At 43.3% G+C, this 25497-nt stretch overlaps 1 protein-coding gene across 1 annotated transcript in view; it reads right to left on the bottom strand.

Moving 5' to 3' along the window:
• LOC108715936 (actin-associated protein FAM107A) overlaps window positions 1-14782 on the bottom strand; it is an 81585-nt gene extending 66803 nt beyond the window's left edge. Inside the window, exon 1 of the mRNA XM_041561830.1 lies at window positions 14481-14782. Within this exon, the coding sequence (XP_041417764.1) occupies window positions 14481-14504 (24 nt within the window). The 5' untranslated portion in view covers window positions 14505-14782. The remainder of the gene's footprint in view (window positions 1-14480) is intronic.
• Window positions 14783-25497: the final 10715 nt, after the last annotated feature.

Here is a 25497-nt window from a genome sequence, read left to right as displayed (position 1 = left end):
CACATGCGCACCGGCGTTTGAGTACACACCAGCGTGGGCCGAGACGTTTGCGCATGCGCGCTGGGGGACCCGGAGTATAGTTACCCGGTGGGCCCCCCCATGTCCAGACTGTCCCTGCTTGTTGCTAGGGTTCTGCATGTGGTGGAACAGTCTGCTGCTTGCCTGGTGCTAAGGTTCTGCATGTGGTGGAGGAGTGGACAGATTATTGGTAGGGGCTGGGGAAGACCCAGTGGTTGGGGTACATATAGGTACCAATGACAAAGTTAGAGGAGGTGGTGAAGTCCTCGAGAATGATTTTCTAAGTATAATGTTGAGGGGGAGGACTTGCCAGGCAATTTTCTCAGAGATATTACCTGTGCCACAAGCAACGCTCAGGAGACAGCGGGAGCTTCGGGAGATTAATGCCTGGCTGAGAGATTGGTGTAGGGAGGAGGGTTTTGGGTTTTTTGAGAACTGGGCTGATTTCTCAGTCGGCTACAGGCTCTTTGCTAGGGATGGGGGCAACTCAATGATGAAGGTGCAGCTGTTTTGGCAGAGAAGATAGATAGAGGGTTGGAGGAGATTTTAGGGGTGTGTGGGGGGTTCAGTAAGGGATTCCAGCTGGCACTGGAGGGGAAACATGGCTCAATGAGTCCCATGACTGGCAGTTAATATCAGTGGCTATACTTTGTTTCCCAGGAACAGAGGCAATAGAAAATGAGGAGGGGTATGTCTGTTTGTTAGGCAGGATTTAAAAGCTTATATAAAGGAGGAGGTTATGTTAGAAAATGAGGGGGGCGGAAGTCCTTTGGGTGGAGTTCTTCACTGTTTGTAAGGTATCCAGCAAATTAATTGCAGGGCAGCCCATGGTTCTGGAATTCCAAGAAACAATGCTGCATTGTAGGTAATACACTTGATTTGCTTCTCTTTTTGCTCTTTGCACTTGATTGTGCATAAGTGTTTACATTCTGGGTGAGGACACATCTTAGTTTGTGTCATTTTCTTAAAAGAGAACAAAACCCCTTGATACCACTTTGTTATGTTCCCAAATCATGCAACTCACACACCCCACTTGGTCCTGCTCCTCTGTACCTCATGATAATAAGCAGAGAAAGGGATCTGTAACCACCATGTCTGGCCTCTTGACTTCTTCTCCCTTGCAGAGACTGCCAACCAGGAGAATGTGGAGTTAAAGGAAAGCTATACCCCCACAATGAATATTTAAGCAACAGACAGTGTATATCATATTAAGTGGCATATTAAGGTATCTTACCAGACTGGTATATATATTTAAGTAAATTTTGCCTTTTTACATCTCTTGCCTTCAACCCCCATTTTGTGATAGTCTGTGTGCTGCCTCAGAGATCACCTGACCAGAAATACTGCAGCTCTAACTGTAACAGGAAGAGATCACCTGCCCAGAAATACTGCAGCTCTAACTGTAACAGGAAGAGATCACCTGACCAGAAATACTGCAGCTCTAACTGTAACAGGAAGAGATCACCTGCCCAGAAATACTGCAGCTCTAACTGTAACAGGAAGAGATCACCTGACCAGAAATATTGCAGCTCTAACTGTAACAGGAAGAGATCACCTGACCAGAAATACTGCAGCTCTAACTGTAACAGGAAGAGATCACCTGACCAGAAATACTGCAGCTCTAACTGTAACAGGAAGAGATCACCTGACCAGAAATACTGCAGCTCTTACTGTAACAGGAAGAGATCACCTGACCAGAAATACTGCAGCTCTAACTGTAACAGGAAGAGATCACCTGACCAGAAAAACAGCAGCTCTAACTGTAACAGGAAGAGATCACCTGACCAGAAATACTGCAGCTCTAACTGTCACAGGAAGAAATGTGGACACAACTCTGTCTGTTAATTGGCTCATGTGACCTAACATGTATGGTTTGTTTGTGTGCACTGTGTATCATATGATCCCAGGGGGCGGCCCTTGCTTTTTAAAATGGCAATTTTCTATTTATGATTACCCAATGGCACATACAGTACTACTAAAAAAGTATATTATTATGAAAATAGTTTATTTTCAAGAAACAGGGTTTTACTTATGAGCTGTTTTATGCAATTTCTTTTTATAGAGGCCTACATTGTTCGGGGGGGATAGTTTTTCATTAAAGCTGTGGGTATGTGCATGTTCCTGACCTCCAGAGATGGAGGGAATGTCAGAAGGTACATGGGTTGTCTGGATAGGAGGTAGGAAACCTCTGCAGGGTACAGGAGTGGAATAAGTGGGTCTTGTTCTTATTTAAATGAGAATTCAACCCTAAAGTTAAAAAAACTCTACCCCTTACCCTACATAGACCCCCTTCCCTCCTCCCCCCAGTGTAAAATCTGACTTTTAAAAAATCACGAATTTTTTGGAATTTATTAAACCCCGAGGATGGAAAAGTCAGAATCTGAAAATCCGGCATCTCAGACCTGTCGAGGTTGCATATAAGTTAATGGGAGAAGTCCCAATGATTTTTTGATGTGCGCTGGGTTTCGTGCAATACCCCGAAATTTTCGAAAAAATCTTGAAAATTGTGAAGATCGTATGAAAAACTCTGAAAAATTTCGTGAAAATCGAATTTTTTGTTCCCACAAAGCAAATGTTCGGGAAAATTTATTAATAAATAAGTGTAAAATACCCGAGTGGATTTGATCGGAGTTTGTAGCAAAAAATATTGAGATAAATTTCGGACTTTGATAAATAAACCCCAAAGTGTTACCCCGGGCAAATGCCCCTATATTTTACTTACCCCTCAGTGCAGATTCAGGCATCAGCGTTCACGGGCGCCATCTTCAGCCGCTTCGGTAATCTTCAGAATGAGACCGGCTCTTCTGCAATTTTCATTATTTTCGGCGCATGCACAGTTGCCGCAACACAGAAAATTGCTCCAGCTGCGCATGCACCGGCACGCCGGTCTCATTCCGAAGATTTCCGAAGAGAAGAAGATGGCGCCTGTGAACTCCGATGCCTGAATCTGCACCGAGGGGTAAGTAAAACGTTAGGGGCATTTTCCCGGGATAACACTTAGGGGCTGAATATTGAGGGTTAATTAAACCTCGGTATTCGACTAGGAACTAAAATCCTTCTACTTCGAATATCGAACTCGAAGGATTTAGCGCAGATAGTACGATCGAATGATCGAAGGATAATTCCTTCGATTGAACGATTAAATCCTTCGAATCGAACGATTCAAAGGATTTAAATCCAACGATCGAAGGAATATCCTTCGATCAAAAAAACTTAGGAAAGCCTATGGGGACCTTCCCCATAGGCTAACATTGACTTCGGTAGCTTTTAGATGCCGAACTAGGGGGTCGAAGTTTTTTTTAAAGAGACAGTACTTCGACTATCGAATGGTCGAATAGTCGAACGATTTTTAGTTCGAATCCTTCGATTCGAAGTCGTAGTCGAAGGTCGAAGTTGCCCATTCGATTTTCGAAGTAGCCCAAAAAAAAACTTCAAAATTCAAAGTTTTTTTACTTCGAATCCTTCACTCGAAGTTAGTGAATCGGCACCTTAGTCTGGGAGGAGGAGGAAGGGGGGTCTATGTACGGTAGGGGGGTAGTTTTTTTTTTAACATTAGGGTTGAATTCTCCTTTAAGTAATGTGGTAGCTAGGGTCCAAATAGTTAATAGAGCTGGTGGTCCAGAGCTTCTGATTGGACAAACCTCAACTGGAACAGGCCTTGTTTAGCTCAAAACAGGAGGCAACTCTAGCGCCACTATTTCTCTGCACTTTGTAATTCCAGTGCACTTACTTTTATGCAGATTATGGATTTTTCCAATTATAAATTAGGCTTAAGCATTTCAGAAATCTTTGCCGTAACACAGAAACATACAGGTACAGACATGCGAGTACAAATACTGAATGTAATATGAACACATATAATTATCTCTTTCTGGACTAACAACTTTTTTTTCAGTTGTACTTGGGCTTTTATTACAACGGGGCCTGTATAACTGCTTGAGCCTGTTTCCCGTTTTGTACTCTTATCAATAATCCCTTGTTTTTTTTTGCATGTGTGAATGTGTGAAACGCGTGGGGTTTGCGCTATACATATAATGATTACAGCAGAATGTGGCAATAACAGGTTAAATGTAATTAAGTGGAACTATGGAGTCAGCAGACAAAGCCAACTGGCTCGATTCCCTGAACGTAATTAATGTAAGATCTTTTCCTCAATGATAAAACCCAAACCTAAATGATTTTAGCAATGGATCAGCAATCGGTGATAGAATTTTGCTTTTCTCTCCTACAATTTTAATGACAATAAAGTCATGTTTGGTAGATGTAATGGTTACTAGGGATGTAGCGAACTGTTCGCCCGCGAACTAGTTCGCGCGAACTTCGAACGTTCGCGTCCGCCGAATGTTCGCGAACGTTTGGGAACGTTCGCATTTTGAGTTCGCGTTCGATCGTTCGACCATTCGACCATTCGAATTCCTTCGACCGCTAAAAATCGAACGATTTCCATTCGTTCGAACGATTGTAAGCATTCGATCGAATGAAAAGCATTCGATCGAATGGCTTCGATCGTTCGATTCGAATGAAAATCCTTCGATCGAACGATTAAAATCCTTCGATCGTTCGAATCGAACGATTTTAGCGGGTGTTCGAAGTTCGCGAACTGTTCGCGAACGTTCGCATTTTTTGCCGGTGTTCGCGAACGGCGTTCGCGAACACCAAATCGGCAGTTCGCTACATCCCTAATGGTTACACAGCAGTAAGTTGTAGAGAGTATTAGGACTAGTATTACTGATTTAGTTATACCATGTGATGAAAAAGATGGGCTCTGCCCAGTTACCTATAATTCCATCTGTACAGTATATGTCACATGAAGGTAACAGCATCGGATTGGGGGGTCCACCGGTGCTACCAACACCCCCACCCCAGCTGTGAGGCCCACCCTGTGCCACAACTCCCTCTCTCTCTTCACATATGTTGTTTTTACTTTTTGTGGCTGAAATCAGAGCCAGGGAAGGTCAGAGGGCACCATCTAGGTAGGGTTTGGGTCGGGGTCAGCATGGCCGATTATTTTTTTCTCCCAGTGTCCTGATGGCCTAATCCAACCATGAAAATACACCTAGTTACTGGACACACACTCACATTGCAAGTTCTGCCCTCTTCCCTATCATTCTGTTTGTATGTATCACATGGTATAACTGAATGTATCCGCCAGAGATTGAACGGAAAAGACAAGGAATATACTGGCAGCTCCATGTCCCTCTTCTTTCTTCTCCCATTTAGGCAGATGAAGGGGTGGGACAGCTCCTACCCTTACAAATGGAACACCCAGGACCGTCATCAGAAATCGCAGGGCCCCATACGGGAAAAAACCCGGTGGGCCCCGACCCTCGTGGGCCCCCGCCGGGCCAGAACCCTTCTCCAGATATTTCCAATCGGCAAAAAAAAATTTTTTTTCGGGCGATGCGCGCCGAGTGGCGCGCTGAGCGGCGCTGTTGCGCATGCGCGCCGAGCGGCGCTGTTGCTGGCCCGACGCGTTTTAGTAGGGGGGCGGGGGTCGGAGGGGGGGCCCCTGGGAACACCCATTGGTTTTACCTGGATGGGACTAAGTTTGTAAGGGAGAACCAACTGGAGGGAGACAAGCCAACTTATAGAGAACCCACAAGTTGATCAGACCAAGGAATTGTCTGTTTCAGGGCTCCCATTGGTCATTGCAAAGTTTGTCTGATAGGTTGACCAACAACCTCAAGGACATTGCATAGATAGCTATCCAAGGTGGATACCCCCTTAGAACTTTCATTGCCCACGGTGCATCATTCATGAGAAAAAGCTTTGCGCATTTTTTGAATTGCCTATTTGCACAGGCCCTGCTTGTTGCCCTTGAACATGAACTCAGAGACCAGGTGGCAGGAACATTATTTTCCACCACTTTATAGAATGTTTCAGGACATATGGGAGGAACAATCCTTGAAGCCTGGTGCCTTACGAACTGTGTTAAGGACATTTGTGGTTCTCCATGAATCACCTCCTTCTGAGGAGGGAAAGAATGTCTACCCAAGACGGCTGCAGGCTGGTCCACAAACTGCTTTGGGGCTACCAAATACAGCCTTGAGGAAAAAAATGAATACCTCTCTCCTTCCCTCATTGTGTTTTTGTCTTGAATTAAAGCTTCAAACTTGAGGTCTCTCCAACCTTTCCCCCACTCACCTCTCCTCATCCGTTTCCCTTTCCCTCTGGAGCTTTATTATGTGTAGTGTGCATTTTGGAAAAGGCATTGCAACCAGCGCATTGTATAATGTCTTCTTTTTATTTTAATTTATTTGATATATTATAAAGTTTAATTTTTCAATTAAAACTTGATCAACATGTACAAAACACCCAAAGCCTCACATAAAGTCTCATTTATGAATGCAGGTGCAAGTGTTCCTGAATAAAAATGGATGCAAGGCTGAGCTCTTATTGATGCTATTCATTAAATATAGATGTGTCCAAACACTTTCCTTGCACTTCTGCATAGTTGCATTGAGCTTCTGTTTATTTATCCTGCCCATTATGAAGAATTACATTTAAGTGTGTCTATTGAAGCAGGAGAACCCTGGAGCTACGTCCATCCTTCATGTGGCAATTATTCCAGGGTTCCCAAAGATTCACAGGCTAATGCTGTATTAAAGCCAAATGCTGGGAACTACGCTACCCCACAATGTGTGCCTGATTATGGAATAAACTCAACCGTTTGTTTTAAAAAATCAGATGAAATTGTGGCAAAACAATGCTGTGATCACTCACAATGATACTGTCATTATGGGGGAAACCTTGTGGGTAAAAATGATGCCAAATTGCATCTGAAAGTGCACTTTTCTCACTGTGCTGGTGTTCATAGATGAGCTTTATATGAGAGGAAGGCGAAGTCACTGGGGCTCATTTATCAACACTGGGCAAATTTGCCCATGGGCAGTAACCCATGGCAACCAACAGTGTCGGACTGGCCCGGCGGGATACCGGGAAAAAACCCGGTGGGCCCCGACCCTCGTGGGCCCCCGCCGGGCCAGAACCCTTCTCCAGATATTTCCAATCGGCAAAAAAATATTTTTTTCGGGCGATGCGCGCCGAGTGGCACGCCGAGCGGCGCTGTTGCGCATGCGCGCCGAGCGGCGCTGTTGCTGGCCCGACGCGTTTTAGTAGGGGGGCGGGGGGTCGGAGGGGGGGCCCCTGGACAGCAGTCCCGGTGGGCCCCGGGCCCCCCAGTCCGACCCTGGCAACCAATCAGATTTCTGCACTCATTGTTCTACTTGCAGCTGGCTTCAAAAAGCGAATCACTGATTGGTTGCTATAGGTAACTGCCCATGGGCAAATTTGCCCAGTGTTGATAAATGAACCCCAGTCTCTGCTGCTGTTTTACTGTTGTGCCGCTCTAAATGCCCCCAAGGTCCTTGAAAAAGAACTGAAATGCTCCGTTCCTTGCATGAATACAGAAACCAGTGTGTCCTGTTCCGTACACCAAGAAATATCTCTGGGCATAATACTTAATGGCATTGTCGGTGGCATTTATAAATATGTATCAGTCGCTTTTTTATATCGATGTTCAAGGCCAGTAAGAACGAAAGAAACCATGAATTTTACAAAGAACGTGTGAGTGAATGTCACGCCTGAAAAATCTCATTCTATTAAACAGGTGGCTGTGGCCCCGCACCCATGAAGTGACGGAAATGAACCAAAACTGGTTTTCAAAAAGTATTTATCAAATCTGATTCGTGCTTTTAAACGATAGAACAATTGGCCAATCTATATTTGGAGGGGGAAGTTATTTACTAATTTTTTTTCTTATATTTTACCAGAAACAAACTCAACTCAACTCCCATCCAAGAATTTGGCTTATTTACTAATATTTCAGGTGTTTAGAAAAAACACAAATTTTTTGAATTTCACAAAAAAAGCTTGACTTTTTTTCACAATAAAACACGAAAATTTCAAGTTTTAATTTGATTTGTTTGACTTTGGGCCAGATTCAATTCAGTGAGAAAAAGGTTTATCACGTGAAAAGTCATGCACGAAATTCAATTCAACATATCTCACGATTTATCACGTGAAAACTCTCCTGAAGCCTATGGGAAAAAACTGGAACTGAATTTAGAGAAAAAGCTTTTTCTCCTCAGATTGAATTTTGTCCTTGAGTTTTAACGTGATAAATCAGTAGATCTTGTCTCACTGATTTGAATCTGGCCCTTATTGGATGGTCACTCAAAAACTAAAATTTATCGAGTTTTTAAACCAGCATTAAAGACACTAATCTCACAAGATTTGTGAAGGTTAAAAACATCTTCAATTTTAGTGAATTTATACAAATTAATATAATATTCCTGATAATACATAATTGACCATAAATATATATAATAAAACATTATAAACTGGTAATAAGAACAGGTATGGGATCCATTATCCAGAGAGAAAGAACGGCTCCCACAGACTCCATTTTGTCCAAATAATTACATTTATTAAAAATGATTTCCCTTTTCTGTGTAATAATAAAACAGTCGCTTGTACTTGATCCCAACTAAGATATAATTAATCCTTATTGGAAGCAAAACCAGCCTATTGGGTTTATTTAATGTTTATATGATTTCTCAGTAGACGGTATGAAGATCCAAATTATGGAAAGATACTTTATCTGGAAAACCCCAGTCAGGAGAATTCTGGATAACGGATCCCATATCTGTACTATGTGATATAAACTCATTCATACTCTATATTTATATTCATTGGTGTGGCCATTGGTAGTGGTGCCCAAAAAATCAGCAAGATTTAAAGCAGATTCTGCCGTTAACCTAAATAAGTGCCAAAAAGTTCGCAAGTCACCAGAAATAACGCTAAAACTAAATGTTACGCTTGCGTAATTAACTCCACTTATCGCAAGACAAATTGGTCTCATCGCACTTTAGTAAACACGCGAGGGGTGTTAATTTTGTCGCCAGAATATTCTCAGCGATAATGGGTTATAGATAATTTTTACGAAGTTTATTAAACAGACCCCCTAGTGTCTTATAAAAGGAGCTGAAAGGCCACTCGTGCCCCACCAGAATGGCAGGTAGGTCTTGATTGACAGCTTCAAAGAAACACCACACTACTTGGTCTTAAACCCGAGGTTTTAGCTTGAGGCATAACCTGAAGTTTTGTGGTCCAGAAAAATAACCCTCCAATCCCAAAATTAGAGGTGGATGGGCCCATGGTGGGTCCTTATTGCACCAAAACAACTGTCAATTTCTTGACTCCAACATCTTCTCACTATCCCTAATCTGATCCCCTTCAGAGTTTTTGGGGGCCCCTGCTATTTATATAAACTGTGACTCTTCAACTCAAGGTTGCTGGTATTGTCTTCATAGTTTTCTTTTACTTTCTTTTTTTTTTTTTTTTTTTTTTACATCGAAACCTAATCCTGGAATCCCAGCAATGCAGTAAGTAGCTAATGCAAACATAAGCAGATAGAGTAAGAGGTCCCTTAGGGAATCACATATGTGTGTGTGTGTGGGAAGGGATTTCACAGCCAATGTAGTTAATGTATTTATAGGACTGAAATAAAAAAGAATGGATCAGTGGCAACAACCCCCTCCCCATGTGGAATGGTATGTCCAATCCATCAACATGGAGCAGGTGGTTAATCAAACTTGTATGCATTCATTTTGTATATATTTCTGTTGGATTTATAGTATAAAGGGCCCTGAACAAAACAGACTTTGTACCCTTCTTGTCTTAATATCACCATCTTGCTATACTGTCTCCACCTTGTCCTACTGTATGTGTCTTGCCCTACTGTCTCCATCTTGCCTTCCTTTCACCATCTGTCCCTACTATCTCCATCTTGTCCAACTGTCTCCATCTTGTCCTACTGTCTCCATCTTGTCCTACTGTCTCCATCTTGTCCTACTGTCTCCATCTTGCCCTACTGTCTCCATCTTGCCCTACTGTCTCCATCTTGTCCTACTGTCTTCATCTTGCCCTACTGTCTCCATCTTGCCCTGCTGTCTTCATCTTGCCCTACAGTCTCCATCTTGCCCTGCTGTCTCATTTTTCCCTACTGTCTCCTTCTTGTCCTACTGTCTCCCTTTTGCCCAACTGTCTTCATCTTGCCCTACTGTCTCCCTCTTGTCCTACTGTCTCCATTTTGCCCTACTCTCTCCCTCTTGTCCTACTGTCTCCATTTTGCCCTACTGTCTCCTTCTTGTCCTACTGTCTCCCTTTTGCCCAACTGTCTTCATCTTGCCCTACTGTCTCCCTCTTGTCCTACTGTCTCCATTTTGCCCTACTCTCTCCCTCTTGTCCTACTGTCTCCATCTTGTCCTACTGTCTCCATTTTGCCCTACTCTCTCCCTCTTGTCCTACTGTCTCCATTTTGCCCTACTGTCTCCATCTTGTACATATGTTGCTGTCTTGCCCTACTACAGTGTCAGACTGGCTCACCAGGATACCAGGAAAACTCCCATTGGGCCTAGGTGTCATTGGGCCCTCTTGCTTCTAGCCATTTCGCCTGGTCATTCTGCCCATTTCTTTATGGGGATAAAACGTGCAATAATTTAAGAATATAGTAAGTAAATATAAAAGACTAGGAGAATAAAGAGGTTGAGGGAGGAGAGGAGGAACAGGAGTTTGGAAAGTGAGTCTACAGTCTAAGGTTTTCTGGTGGGCCCCTGACATCCCAGTCCGACACTGTCCTACTGCCTTCACCTTGTCCTACTGCCTTCACCTTGGCCTACTGTCTCCATCTTGTCCTACTGTCTCCATCTTGTCCATTTGTCTCTGTCTTGCCCTACTATCTTCACCTTGCCCTACTGTCTCCATCTTGCCTTCCTTTCACCATTTGTCCCTACTATCTCCATCTTCCTACTGTCTCCATCTTGCCCTTCTGTCTCCAACTTGTCCTACTGATTATATTTTGTCCAACTATCTCTGTCTTGCCCTACTGTCTTCATCTTGAAATGCAGAGACATTTAGGAAGTGCAGAATGGAAAGTGCAATTAATATTTATCTGCCCTGCCTCTATGTTTAAGGTTGAGCTAAAAGGCTGCTAGTACAGATATGGCCTGTTATCCAGAATGCTTGGGACCTGGGGTTTTCTGGATAAAGGATCTTGATGTCATTTGGATCTCCATACCTTAGGTCTACTGGAAGATCATGTAAATATTAAATAAAGCCAATAGGCTGGTTTTGCTTCCAATAAGGATTAATTATATCTTAGTTGGGATCAAGTACAAGTTACTGTTTTATTATTACACAGAAAAGGGAAATCATTTTTGCAAATTTGGATTATTTGGATAAAATGGAGTCTATGGTAAACAACCTTTCCATAATTCTGAGCTTTCTAGATAATGGGTTTCCAGATAATGGATCGAATACCGGTACCATGTGGAACGGCAAATATGAAACTTACAATCTAAGGTCCTCATTCATTATTTACAAACAATGGTCAGTTCCATCAGGAGCCCATTAACCTGTATGTACTGTAGGGGGCCGATTCACTAACTTCGAGTGAAGGATTCGAAGGTAAAAAACTTCGAATTTCGAAGTTTTTTTTTGGCAACTTCGACCATCGAATGGGCTACTTCGACCTTCGACTACGACTTTGAATCAAAGGATTCGAAGTAAAAATCGTTTGACTATTCGACCATTCGATAGTCGAAGTACTGTCTCTTTAAAAAAAACTTCAACCCCCTAGTTCGCCATCTAAAAGCTACTGAACTCAATGTTAGCCTATGGGGAAGGTCCCCATAGGCTTGGCTAACTTTTTTTGATTGAAGGATATTCCTTCGATCGTTCGATCGAACTATCTGCGCTAAATGCTTCGACTTCGATAGTCGAAGTCGAAGGATTTTAATTCCTAGTCGAATATCGAGGGTTACTTAACCCTCGATATTCGACCCTTAGTGAATCGGCCCCTAGGTGTTTGGAGTCAGGGAGAACACAGTCACATTTTATTCCCTGCTGGATTATAAAAGGGTTAAAAAAAAAATCAGCTTCAGAAATCCCAAAGCCCGTCTTTCGCTTTTGCCTTTAAGTGGATTAAGGTTCCAGAACTGGATCTTGAAATTTCACTGCTGAATAAGTTGTGACACTGGGGAGATGAAATACATCATCAAAATAGGAAAAAAAGAAAAACTTCTGTAAGGCTGGAAAATTTAAACTTCATAAGACGAGTTGGTATAAAGGTTCCAAGCCAAGAAGAACAGCAACTCGTATAATAAGGGGATTCATCTGTCCAATAATCCACATAAATAAAAAGCAACTATTGCCATCGAAATTTTCATCATTTGGATCTTCATACCTTAAAGAGGTTGTTCACCTTTAAATGAACTGTTAGGGCTCTTACACACGGCCGTTCCGACCTGCGCTCCCCTGCGTTCCGTTTTTTGGCGTTCAGCCGCAGGGGAGCGCAGGAATAGACGCAAGTCATTATTTGAAATGGGGCTGTACTCACTCAGGCGCGTGTAGGCGCCGAACGCAGGTTCAGACGCAACATGCTGCATTTTTCCTGCGTTCGGCGCCTACACGCGCCTGAGTGAGTACAGCCCCATTTCAAATAATGACTTGCGTCTATTCCTGCGCTCCCCTGCGGCTGAACGCCAAAAAACGGAACGCAGGGGAGCGCAGGTCGGAACGGCCGTGTGTAAGAGCCCTTAGTATGATGTAGAGAGGGATATTCTGAGACAATTTGCAATTGGTTTTCATTTCTTATCATTAGTGATTTTTGAGTTATTTAGCTTTTTATTCAGCCGTTCTCCAGTTTGCAGTTTCAGCACTCTGGTTGCTAGGGTCCAAATTACCCTATCAACCATGCATCACTTTGGTTGAGAGACTGGAGTATGAATAGGAAAGGGACTGAATAGAAAGATGAGGAGTAAAAAGTAGCAACAACACTACATTTGTTGCCTTACAGAGTATTTGTTTTTTAGATGGGGTCAGTGACCCCCATTTGAAAGCTGGAAAGAGTCAGAAGAAGAAGGCAAATAATTCAAAAACTATACAAAATAAATAATGAAGACCAATTGAAAAGGTGCTTAGAATTGGTTATTCTATAACATACTAAAGTAAACTTAAAGGCGAACCACCCCTTTAAGTCTACTAGAAAATCATATAAACATGAAATAAACCCAATAGACTGGTTTTGCTTCCAATAAGGATTAATTATATCTTAGTTGGGATCAAGTACAAGCGACTGTTTTATTATTACACAGAAAAAGGAAATCACTTTGATTATTTTGATAAAATGGAGTCTACAGGAGACACACTTTCCGTAATTTGATTACTTGTAATCGCTTTTTAGATATTAAGGGAAAGATTTATCAACGGTCGAATTTTGAAGTGAAAAGAAAGTTGAAATTCGAATTTCAAATAGGGTAGTACCACATTCGAAGTCGAAGGATTTTTAAGATCGTACTATCGTACTTCGATTTAATTGTACGATCGTACGATTTTACAAAAAAATCCTTCGACACCAATTTAATAAATTAAAGAGTGAAATAGTATTTTGATTTTGACAAATTCATGTGTTACTTGCCCAGATTTCTTTGCACAATAAATTGTGTCCTTGAATGAACTCACCTCATTAAGTCCAGTTCCAATCTCACCCAATGATACATAGTAGAACTCACGAGATCCCCCCTCCAATAACAAAAGACCTTTGGCAAAAAGCCTGCCATATCTAAATGTGCCAGCACCCCAGTCTTGCCCTACCTGTAGCTCTTGTGGAGCAGAATACACCCCACCCTGTTGTTGTGACTGGAGGCTGTGGGTTGTGCTGGTTACAACCTTCACGTAATTTGGAGCTTTCTGGAAAATGGGTTTCCAGATAATGGATTCCATCCCTGTATTGTACTTGAGTACGCTGACCAGAGTGGGTTACATTCTGAGCCCATTTCCCAGTTGCAGATCCCCTTATGAAGAGTTAAAAGGAACTTCAGGTGGCCATACACTCACCAAATGAGCAGATCTCTTTCCTGATATGCCCAACAGAGACAGGGCAATATTGGGCTAATCTGATTCAGCCCTAGGGCCAAACTATCGGATAACAATGATGGTAAAGGGAACTGATGGATTGAGGACTGCAGCAAATAGCCGATGCCCCTCAATCGGGACATAAAAAATACCTGGTCGATTTCTGGCCAAATATCAGTCGGAGAGGCCAGTCGGAAGGCTCTATACACAGGCAGATAAGCTGCCAAATCGGTCAAATCGAATCTGCTCGTGTATGACCTTTAGGGTGGGACTATAGGCCCCTTGTGGTCACATGCTCACCTGAACGAGCTGAGGCCCCCTCAGTTGCTACCCCAAATCTGCAACTTCTGAAAGTAACAGGTGAGCAGGATGACAATGTCGTTATAAGTTAGCACCCTGATATATGATCTGGCAACAGGGGTATCCTTCTCCAGTGGTTTATAAACTACAACTCCCAGCATACCCCAGCACTCTCTACTTGCTGAGTTTTGTTGAAAACATTCATTCATAAAAAAAAATATATAATATATCTCAACATCACCTACCTTTTTCCCGTGAGTGGCACCCATGTCCCAGGCAACCTCAAACACAATAATCCCCAAGAGAATAAGTCGCTTTTCCACGGGATCAAATCCTTGACTTCCAGGCACCGTGTGAGCTCTGTATGGTGCTGTGGCTGTGGCTCTGTCTCCGGAAAGGCACCGGCAGCATGAAATATTATGGAGTGTGCAAAACACACAGCTCTGGCACCGTGACAGCTTTAGCTTATTATATCAGGAGCAAGAGGAGCACAAATCAGCAGGATCTTAAAGGAGATGAGCAGAACATTTCTCTCTCTCTCTCTCTCTCTGTTTTTTTGGCAGAAGAGTGGAGCTTCTTTTTGGATACTTCAGCACTGATGCCATGCACATAGAGAGCTCTCATACTTACCCTGCAGCTAAGCCCGGCTCTTGATTCTGAAAAGCTCTGGAAGATTAGAATAATTGCACTTGACAGACCAAGATGTCACTGAATAGCAAGCTGGTTTTTTTCTCGCCTGCACTCCATAGGAATTTACTATAACCACACACACATATATTGGGTGCACCTAATACTAATTTGGAATTAATTTAAAGACCCCCATGAAGTGGTGGACTACTAAGATCATACCTCCCAACTGTCCCTTTTTCGGAGAGACAGTCCCTCTTTTGACAGCTCAACCCGCAGTCCCTCATTTGTACTGGAAAGTCCCTCTTTTCTCTGCACTGAACAGCCAGAAAAAGAAACAAAGTTTCTCACTTAATTGGCTTTTAGCAGAGAGCCCAGAACAGCTAACAGGTGCAAATAAGAGACTTTGTAACAATGTTGAGACACAAAAACACAGTTTAGATAAGGAGAAATATTTTCAAACTTTCATAACCTGCCAAATTTTGTAAAACAAACATGGTAATTAGGGGGTGTGGCCACAGAAAGGGGTGTGGTCAAAAAATTGCTGCGCTACATGCGGAAAAAAAATCCCATCTATAGGTGCCCTTAGACCAGTGGTTGTTGGACTCTTTTAGTTCAAGTAAACCCTTGGAGGTCCAATCTTTGGTCAGAACCCATCTCATAACACAGTAACAGATACAGTCAGGCCTGGATTTGTGGAGAGGCCACCAAGGCCTGGGCCTAGGGCAGCAGGATTTTAGGTTCAGAAACACTGGGGATGTGCAGAGACACAATAGTTTTTTTTTAAATTTCCCCATTGCTCCAGTCCCGATGATGAAAATTTGGCAAATAGGGAGAGGACGGGGGGCGAGGAACGGCAACGGGCCTAGGGGTGCCCGCTATGTAAATCTGGGCCTAGATACAGTATATGAAACTTGACAGCAGCCAGTGCCATATAAAAAGGTAAGGTTGCCCAAATAAACTCCATTACCAACTGTCCCCAACTTGCACAACAAATACCCACCACTGATGTGCCCTTGCCTTGATGCTTTACAGAAAAGCTAGAAATAGGGGAAAATTGGCAAAGAAGGTATGCCCCCCCCCACCGTTGCACCCTAGGCCAGTGTTGGACTGGGGGTTTCCACCCCCAAGCCCTCCGGCACCCCTGCACCAACCTTCTCCTTCTTGCAGGCTTGTTGAGGGCCAGGGAGGGAAGTCGGAAGTCACTGGAGTTTTTCACGGGGTCTCGTGAGCCCAGTACGACCCTGCCCTACAGTGTCTGACTGGCCCACAGGGATACCAGGAAAACTCCCGGTGGGCCCAGGTGTCAGTGGTCCCTCCTGCTGCTAAACTTTTGGCCTATTTCATGGCCATTCCCTTTTCCTATGAGAACAAAGAGGCTAAATAGATGGAATCATAGGTTATATTATGTATAACTAAAAGAGACTAGGAGAATAGAGGTTGAGTGAGGAGAGGAAGAATAATGTACTGAGAGTGGCCCCTGGTCTAAATTTTCTTGGTGGGCCCCATGTCTAAGGTTTTTGGATGGGCCCCTGGTGTCCCAGTCCAACACTGCTGCCCTAGGCCCCTAGTCCAGCCCTAACAGCAGCAGCACAAAGGCTCTTGTATATGGTTTAATGAAAGTGATCAGTATTGGAAACTTACATTTAATTTAATTCAATCATAGCCACTATTCTGCCTGCGTATTTTCTTTTACACACAAACCTGCCTCTGTTCCATAATAGTGTCTCTAGCTCAGTCTAGCCATGTTCACCTTTAAATTAACTTTTAGTATGATGTAGAGAGGGATATTCTGAGACAACTATTTTTCATCATTTGTGGTTTTTGAGTTATTTAGCTTTTTATTCAGCAGCTCTCCCGTTTGCAATTTCAGCCATCTGGTTGCTAGGGTCCACATTCCCCTAGCAACCATGCATTTGAATAAGAGACTGGGATATGAATAGGAGAGGCCTGAATAGAAGGATAAATAAAATAAAAGTTGCATTAACAATACATTTGTAGCCTTACAGAGCATTTGTTTTTTTTTGATGGGATCAGTGATCTGGAAAGAGTCAGAAGAGGGCTTTAAATAATTAAAAAACTATAACAAAAAAATGAAAAGTTGCTTAGATTTAGACATTCTATAATATACTTAAAGTTAACTTAAAGGTGAACCACCCCTTTTAAAATGTACCTGTCACCCAAGACCTTTTTTTTCATGATTTGTCTAGATGATGATGTGTAGAATTGTGATTACATATTAGCAAGTGTTGTATAACAATCAAGCAATTACACTGCTATAATTAGTCCAGGGCTGCTCCTGCCATAAGGGGAGGCAAAAAGACAACTCGTGTAACTTTTAGGTTAGGTCGACACGAACGATTCTGGCGCCATCCCATGCGCTGCGATAAAAATAAGGTAAGAGATAGAATTGCCGCATGGTGTCGCAGCATTAATCTGACGCATCACGACCGCATGCGTTTTGTCGCAGCGTGTCGGATCACGCCAGAATCGTTCGTGTAGTCCTACCCTAAGAGCAAAATTTCTGGCTTTTAACCCAGAAATATAGCTCTGCTAGTGCAGAAACTGCTATTGTGCTCATTGCAATATCGATGCAGCCCCCCTTTGTAATCCCCTCTGCCTGTTGGAGACTGACAGTGTCGGACTGGGACACCAGGGACCCACCCAAAAACCTTAGACCAGGGGCCCACCCATAAACCTTAGACTAGGGATCCACCCAAAAACCTTAGACCAGGGACCCACCCATAAACCTTAGACCAGGGACCCACCCATAAACCTTAGACTAGGGATCCGCCCAAAAACCTTAGACCAGGGACCCACCCATAAACCTTAGACTAGGGATCCGCCCAAAAACCTTAGACCAGGGACCCACCCATAAACCTTAGACTAGGGATCCACCCAAAAACCTTAGACTAGGGATCCACCCAAAAACCTTAGATCAGGGACCAGGGTCGGACTGGGGGCCTTGGGGCCCACCGGGGCTACTGTCCCTGGGCCCCCCTGCTGCTCCGGCGCTCCGGTTCACCTGTAAATGTGTATGAACATGTGCGAATTTTGATTTTACCGACAAAGAGGGGTCGCACCACTGAGTAGCGGATCTGGGCCGGCGGGGCCCACAAGTGGCTGGGGCCCACCGGGTTTTTTCACGCAGCGTCTGCATCCGACAGTCGGATTGCGTCGGATCAACGCTGTGACACCATGCGACAATTCTATCTCTTGCCTTATTTTTGTCACATGCGACAATTCGCATGCGTTTTGTCGCAGCGCGTCGGATCTGAACAAAATCGCTCATGGAGTCCTAGCCTTAGAAGGAAATTGAAATAAAGAAAGGCGGAGTTGTCCCAATATCTTCTACCTATAATTTTCTATCCCTGGGACACCACAAAGATTGAGAAGCACAGGGCAACCAAGACGGTGGTCTCAAAAATTAGCTTGCCCTAACTTGTTGAAATGCCATCTTTTCCTAAAAAAACACAAATCTATGGTCCCCTTAGAATCCCAGTGCGGGAATATCAACCACCGGGAAAAGGAGAATTGTGCAGCTGATAACTATTTGATTTATATGTGGTTGAGACTTTAGGAAGTTTTAGGATCAATTGATATTGGGAGACCTGTAGTATTTAATAGAAGAGGGGTTCTTTTCTTTTTGATTTAGATTATATTTCTCACCACATAGAGTCAGTAACAGAGTCCAAAATCTCAGAGTCTTCCAGTGTTTTTCAGCTGTAATATATATATATAGTATAAGCAGAAGTTATTCATTCTTTTAGCCACCTCATAGAAAACATTTAAGGCTCCAGGCGTCATTCATCCCAAGTGGTTCAACACAGTTCAGCCCATCTGTCCATTTGGCTTCACATTGTAATAAAATACATTTCTATCACCACCTCGTAAAGGTGTTTCTACATGTCCTGTACCATCCACCTTAAGCTGACTGCATTGTGTTTAACTGTATTAAAGTGTTTACCCACTGGAGTGTGTGTTTTCTTTTCTGCCGGATCATATGTACTTATGGATCTCTTGTGTTCACCTATTCGTGTTCTTACGTGGCGGGAGGTTTGTCCTACGTAAACAGCGCTGCAAGGACATTTTCAAGGGCTTGAAAAGTCTAGAGGCTAGAAATGCTGTATTTTGTATACTAAACATAAACATGAACTTACTGCACCACAAGTCTAATCAAACAAATGATTTATGCTTTCAAAGTTGGCCACAGGGGGTCACCATCTTGTAACTTTGTTATACATCTTTGCAAGACCAAGACTGTGCACATGCTCAGTGTGGTCTGGGCTGCTTAGGGATCATCATAAATAAAGCTGCTTGAGTTCTGCACGGCTGGGAAGTAAGGCGGGGGCTCCCCCTGCTGTACATAAGTATGATTGTTTCCCTGCAGAGCAGTTAGGGACCGTCTGACAGTTCCTATCCACAGCAGTAAATGAAGGGAGAATTTCACTGCATACAGTCAGGTTTCTTATAAAAATGGTACACATTTTTTAATTAAAGAATATTGGAGATAGGTTTCTTTTTCATTAAAGTAAAAATGGGATTTTATTTTTTTGCCTTTCCATGCCCTTTAAGGCACAGACCACCCAATCAGTATTACAGGTAAAATATTGTCTTACAGAGATCTTATTCCCACTTTGGGGTGTGGAATGGAATCTCCTTTAATGATTGAATTACAGCTATTGCAGTTCAAACAGGGGAAAGTGGCATTTTTGGGGGTACTTAAAAATCAGCTGGTGGTTTTGTGTGTGCCAATGTCAGCTCTCACCAAGTGATTGGAAATGTTCCCACCTTTTTTGTACGAGAAGAGTGGCTTTCCCCGGAACAATTTACCAAATTGATGGTCCTGTCCAATGGTGGACCAATGTTTTCTAACTATTTTATCAAATTTGTCTGCTGAATCCCCCATATTCTGTCACAAAAGGTATTCTTCTATCCCCTTTACTTGCTTTCTTTTCTCTCAACGATGTTACCCTAGGTAGAGCCACTTCCTGATCAGCTGATCACTGTCCTGACTGAGATGAAAACTTCCTGCTGCAGAACCGTTTCCCCCTCTGCTACTTCCTGTTTGTGGGCGGAGCCAAACCAAGCCAAGTGGGAGAGGCATTGATTGGCTGCCTGTGTGTGATGGAGGCAAATGTGCCTCTGGGCTCTTAGAAAAGACAAAATACCCCCATAGGAACACAGGTAGTAGATGGAACGGGACAAAGTCTACATTGTGCCTCATTTGAGATTTATGGGGATATAATACTACTAACTAATACTACTAGGAGACAGCTAACGTCCTAACTCCCAACATGTGACAAATGTAAAGAGGGACAAAAACATCAGAAAAAAAGCTGACCATGTTTTATGTGTTATAACAGTTTTGCTAATGAAGCTGAAATTGCCCTTTAAGTTTGGGACTGTGGGCTGAGCTGTCAAAATCGGGACTGTCCCGCAGAAAACAGGACGGTTGGGAGACATGGCTTACTGATAGGCATTGCTTCCACCATTCTCCAGCCTGTGCCTTTTAAAAGTGATTCCTTAAAGCTATGAGAAATAATAAATAAAAAACAGGTGAGGTAGGTACTAGGGTTGCCACTTTGATCAAGGCGGGTTTTCAGAAGGGCAGCCTAAATCAAAACTGCCGGCCTAGTTTTCCAGATTAGGAAAACCAGACAGAATTTTCAGAGATTGACTTGGCGATCGGCCAACCACAGATCAATACATGATAGTCCCAGTCCAGAACGAATCTGCTCCACCCTGCGATGACTAGGGTTGCCACCTTCTTCATACATTTTCTACTGGCCGCTGGTGGGGGCGTGAACAAAAGGGGACGGGGCGTGATGTAAAATGGGGCGGAGCCACATCACGGCGATGGCCAGATGGAGGAGAACAGTTAACTTTCCAGCAGATTGGGGGCAAACCAAGATTTTTTTAAGGGTATTACAAATTTACCGGCAACTACATTGCCGGTAAATTTGTAATTCCTGCCCTGAGCTTGGCAGGTGTTTTAATGACTAGGCCGGTAAAATGCCAGCTGGGTGGCAACTGTAGTGATGACACCACTGTGCCCAGTAATGTCACCCGCTGCCCCTGCAATTGATATGCCTATGTCAGGTAAGGACAGCGAGTCCCTAAAAAGATTCTTTTAGCGTTATTGCACTTTCCCCTGGGGTTATTGACCGCCAATAAGTAAGGTCACTTCTCCCAACTGCCATCTGCCTGGGACTGCAATGCAGCAACAAACGTGACCAATGAATAGACCCTAAATCACTGCCCTGGGATCATTTAAAGGGACAGTTCAGTGTAAAACTGAAACGGGGTAAATCAATAGGCTGCACAAAATTAATAAAAAATGTTTTCTACATGGTTAGTTTGCCAAAAATGTCATCTATCAAGGCTGGAGTGAAGGGATGTCTAACTAATATGTAACTACAGGATCCAATAAGCCCTTCTATTATGTGAGCAAGATCCTCCCCTGTTGGAATGGGAACAATATCCACTTCATTTTCTTCTTTATCTACAGATCATAATCACATTTATTGTTGGTCCTTATCTCTATCACATGAGGATCACAGATTATACATTTAACTGAAGTTACAGACTCATGACAGAGTCTTGCCACCAGTGTGTCTCCCAGTTATCTGGTACAGAACATATAGAGACATAGGGGTGTGTTTATTAATAGTGGAGACATGTAACTGGTGATATTGCCCATAGCAACCAATCATGTATTAAGGGGGCCCAGTCTGAAGACCAGTTAGGGGAAGATTTGGGGTGAGTGCTTATTTGTACCCTGGGTACCCCTGGAACTATAGCAGGGTGACACCCCAATGTTTCTATATATCTGTAACCTTGTCATGAGCTAAGGGGGCCCAGTCTGAAGGTCAGTTAGGGGGAGATTTGGGGTGAGTGCTTATTTGTACCCTGGGTACCCCTGGAACTATAGCAGGGTGACTGTTACCCCAATGTTTCTATATATCTGTAACCTTGTTATGAGCTAAGGGGGCCCAGTCTGAAGGTCAGTTAGGGGGAGATTTGGGGTGAGTGCTTATTTGTACCCTGGGTACTCCTGGAACTATAGCAGGGTGACACCCCAATGTTTCTATATATCTGTAACCTTGTTATGAGCTAAGGGGGCCCAGTCTGAAGGTCAGTTAGGGGGAGATTAGGGGTGAGTGTTTATTTGTACCCTGGGTACCCCTGGAATTATAGCAGGATGACTGTTACCCCAATGTTTCTATATATCTGTAACCTTGTTATGAGCTAAGGGGGCCCAGTCTGAAGACCAGTTAGGGGAAGATTTGGGGTGAGTGCTTATTTGTACCCTGGGTACCCCTGGAACTATAGCAGGGTGACACCCCAATGTTTCTATATATCTGTAACCTTGTTATGAGCTAAGGGGGCCCAGTCTGAAGGTCAGTTAGGGGGAGATTAGGGGTGAGTGTTTATTTGTACCCTGGGTACCCCTGGAATTATAGCAGGATGACTGTTACCCCAATGTTTCTATATATCTGTAACCTTGTTATGAGCTAAGGGGGCCCAGCCTGAAGGTCAGTTAGGGGGAGATTTGGGGTGAGTGTTTATTTGTACCCTGGGTACCCCTGGAACTATAGCAGGGTGACTGTTACCCTAATGTTTCTATATATCTGTAACCTTGTTATGAGCTAAGGGGGCCCAGCCTGAAGGTCAGTTATGGGGAGATTTGGGGTGAGTGCTTATTTGTGCACTGGGTACCCCTGTAACTATAGCAGAGTGACTGTTACCCCAATGTTTCTATATATCTGTAAGGGGGCCCAGTCTGAAGGTCAGTTAGGGGGAGATTTGGGGTGAGTGATTATTTGTGCCCTGGGTACCCCTGGAACTATAGCAGGGTGACACCCCAATGTTTCTATATATCTGTAACCTTGTTATGAGCTAAGGGGGCCCAGCCTGAAGGTCAGTTAGGGGGAGATTTGGGGTGAGTGTTTATTTGTACCCTGGGTACCCCTGGAACTATAGCAGGATGACTGTTACCCCAATGTTTCTATATATCTGTAACCTTGTTATGAGCTAAGGAGGCCCAGTCTGAAGGTCAGTTAGGGGGAGATTTGGGGTGAGTGTTTATTTGTACCCTGGGTACCCCTGGAACTATAGCAGGGTGACACCCCAATGTTTCTATATATCTGTAACCTTGTTATGAGCTAAGGGGGCCCAGTCTGAAGGTCAGTTAGGGGGAGATTTGGGGTGAGTGTTTATTTGTACCCTGGGTACCCCTGGAACTATAGCAGGGTGACACCCCAATGTTTCTATATATCTGTAACCTTGTTATGAGCTAAGGGGGCCCAGTCTGAAGGTCAGTTAGGGGGAGATTTGGGGTGAGTGTTTATTTGTACCCTGGGTACCCCTGGAACTATAGCAGGGTGACACCCCAATGTTTCTATATATCTGTAACCTTGTTATGAGCTAAGGGGGCCCAACCTGAAGGTCAGTTAGGGGGAGATTTGGGGTGAGTGTTTATTTGTACCCTGGGTACCCCTGGAACTATAGAAAGAGTGACTGAAAAAACAGCGTTCTTTAGATTTGTCATGAGGTTGAGTGGCTTGACTAAACAGTGCACATAAAATAGACTTTAAACTAATGGTCCAAAAATCACTAGAAAATATATATCATGTTTTTAAGGAAGAGCAATTAAAAAACAATCCCACTATGTAATATATTGCGAAGTCCTATATTGAAGGTAAACTGGCCATGGGAGTTCTGAGAATTTTGCCCCCTTTTTCTTTTTACCCTTTGATAAACACCAGATGTGAGTGTAGATTAATGTGAGGAAAGAAAAGGACAGATTTTACGGCCATTTGACTGATTGGCTGGTACAGGGACCAGAGTAAAGGCACAGACTGGGCTTCTGTGATTTCTGCAATGAGCTTCTATGACTGTCCCCACATATTAACATATATCTTACCTGCGCTCCAGTTTTATAGAACATTATACAGATATCGTTTACATTTGCAACACAACTTAATGTGACCTGAAAGCCCTGCAGCCCTAAAAACTCATGCTGTGCAGCCAATAAACAGAGCTACTCACAGAAAACTATTTAACAGACTTTGTTTTTTTGGTTAATTTTAAGGACTTAACTAAAAAAAATTGCTTAGTTTTTTTTTTCTTTTTGGTGAGATGTCTCCACCTAGTGACTGCAGGAATCATTGCAGGAGTAAGTGAATGTTACTATGTAGTATTGATATAGCTTAGACATATTACACAGTACATTTACAAAGAGAAAAAGTTCATGATTACCATTAGTCCCTACCCCATGAAGCTTACAGTCTCATTTCCCTTCTGCAGTTTCTTCAGGAGCCAATTAGAACTGGAAAGCATACAAACTCTATGCAGGTTGCGCCTAGGTTGGAGCTGAACCCCAATTCTTCATACGGAGCTGTCATCAGAAACTGAGGGGACATTAAGGTACCTAGTTCACAAAGCCAGTCTCTCATTCTACTTATGGTTTAAATTGCCTCCAGGCAGACGAACTGCGGCACTGACAGCACCCCATAGTGTAGTTGGCACCATTCAGTCAAACCCCCTGTTCCTATTAGTTCTGCCATCGCTTGGTGGATGCATACAATTACATTAGTAACCTAGTATGTTAGGTTGAAAAAAGACACAGGTCCATCAAGTTCACCCTTTTAACTTTTTTAACCTGCCTAACTGTCAGTTGATCCAGAGGAAGGCAAAAAACACCATCTGAAGCCTCTCCAATTTGCCTCAGAGGGGGAAAAATTCGTTCCTGACTCCAAAGCACCTTTTTTCTCCACCCATACCTTCTATCTCTGCCCATACCTTCTATCTCTGCCCATATCTATTGTCTCTGCCTATACCTTCTCTCTCTGCCCATACTTCTTCTCTCTGCCCATACCTTCTTCTCTCTGCCCATACCTTCCCTCTCTGCCCATATCTCTTGTCTCTGCCTATACCTTCTATCTCTGCCCATATCTCTTGTCTCTGCCCATACCTTCTTCTCTCTGCCCATACCTTCCCTCTCTGCCCATATCTCTTGTCTCTGCCTATACCTTCTATCTCTGCCCATATCTCTTGTCTCTGCCCATACCTTCTTCTCTCTGCCCATACCTTCCCTCTCTGCCCATATCTCTTGTCTCTGCCTATACCTTCTATCTCTGCCCATATCTCTTGTCTCTGCCCATACCTTCTTCTCTCTGCCCATATCTCTTGTCTCTGCCTATACCTTCTATCTCTGCCCATATCTCTTGTCTCTGCCTATACCTTTTCTCTCTGCCCGTACCTCTTCTCTCCATTCATAACTTTGCTCTCCACCCATACCTTTTAATACTATTTTACTATGTTACTAAAGGTATGAGTGGAGAGAAGAGGCAAATTGGAGAGGTTTCAGATGGGTTTTTTTTTTTTTTGCCTTCCTCTGGATCAACTGGCAGTTAGGCAGGTTTAAAAATGTTAAAATGTTGATTTTGATGGACGTGTGTCTTTTTTCAACCTCACTTACTATGTTACTATGTATCTGTGGAGAGATAAGGTATGGGTATATACACAGGTATATACCAGAGAATACCACAGCTTCATTGTAATCAGCTTGAAAAAGGAACTGAAAGCTTGCTATGATTATATCAGCCAATAGTATCACCTTTATACCAC

This window comes from Xenopus laevis, chromosome 4S (assembly GCF_017654675.1).
Source record: "Xenopus laevis strain J_2021 chromosome 4S, Xenopus_laevis_v10.1, whole genome shotgun sequence".
Lineage (NCBI taxonomy): Eukaryota > Metazoa > Chordata > Amphibia > Anura > Pipidae > Xenopus > Xenopus laevis.
The sequence above is the reverse complement of the archived record's forward strand: the minus strand, read 5'-3'. Positions and strand labels throughout refer to the sequence as shown.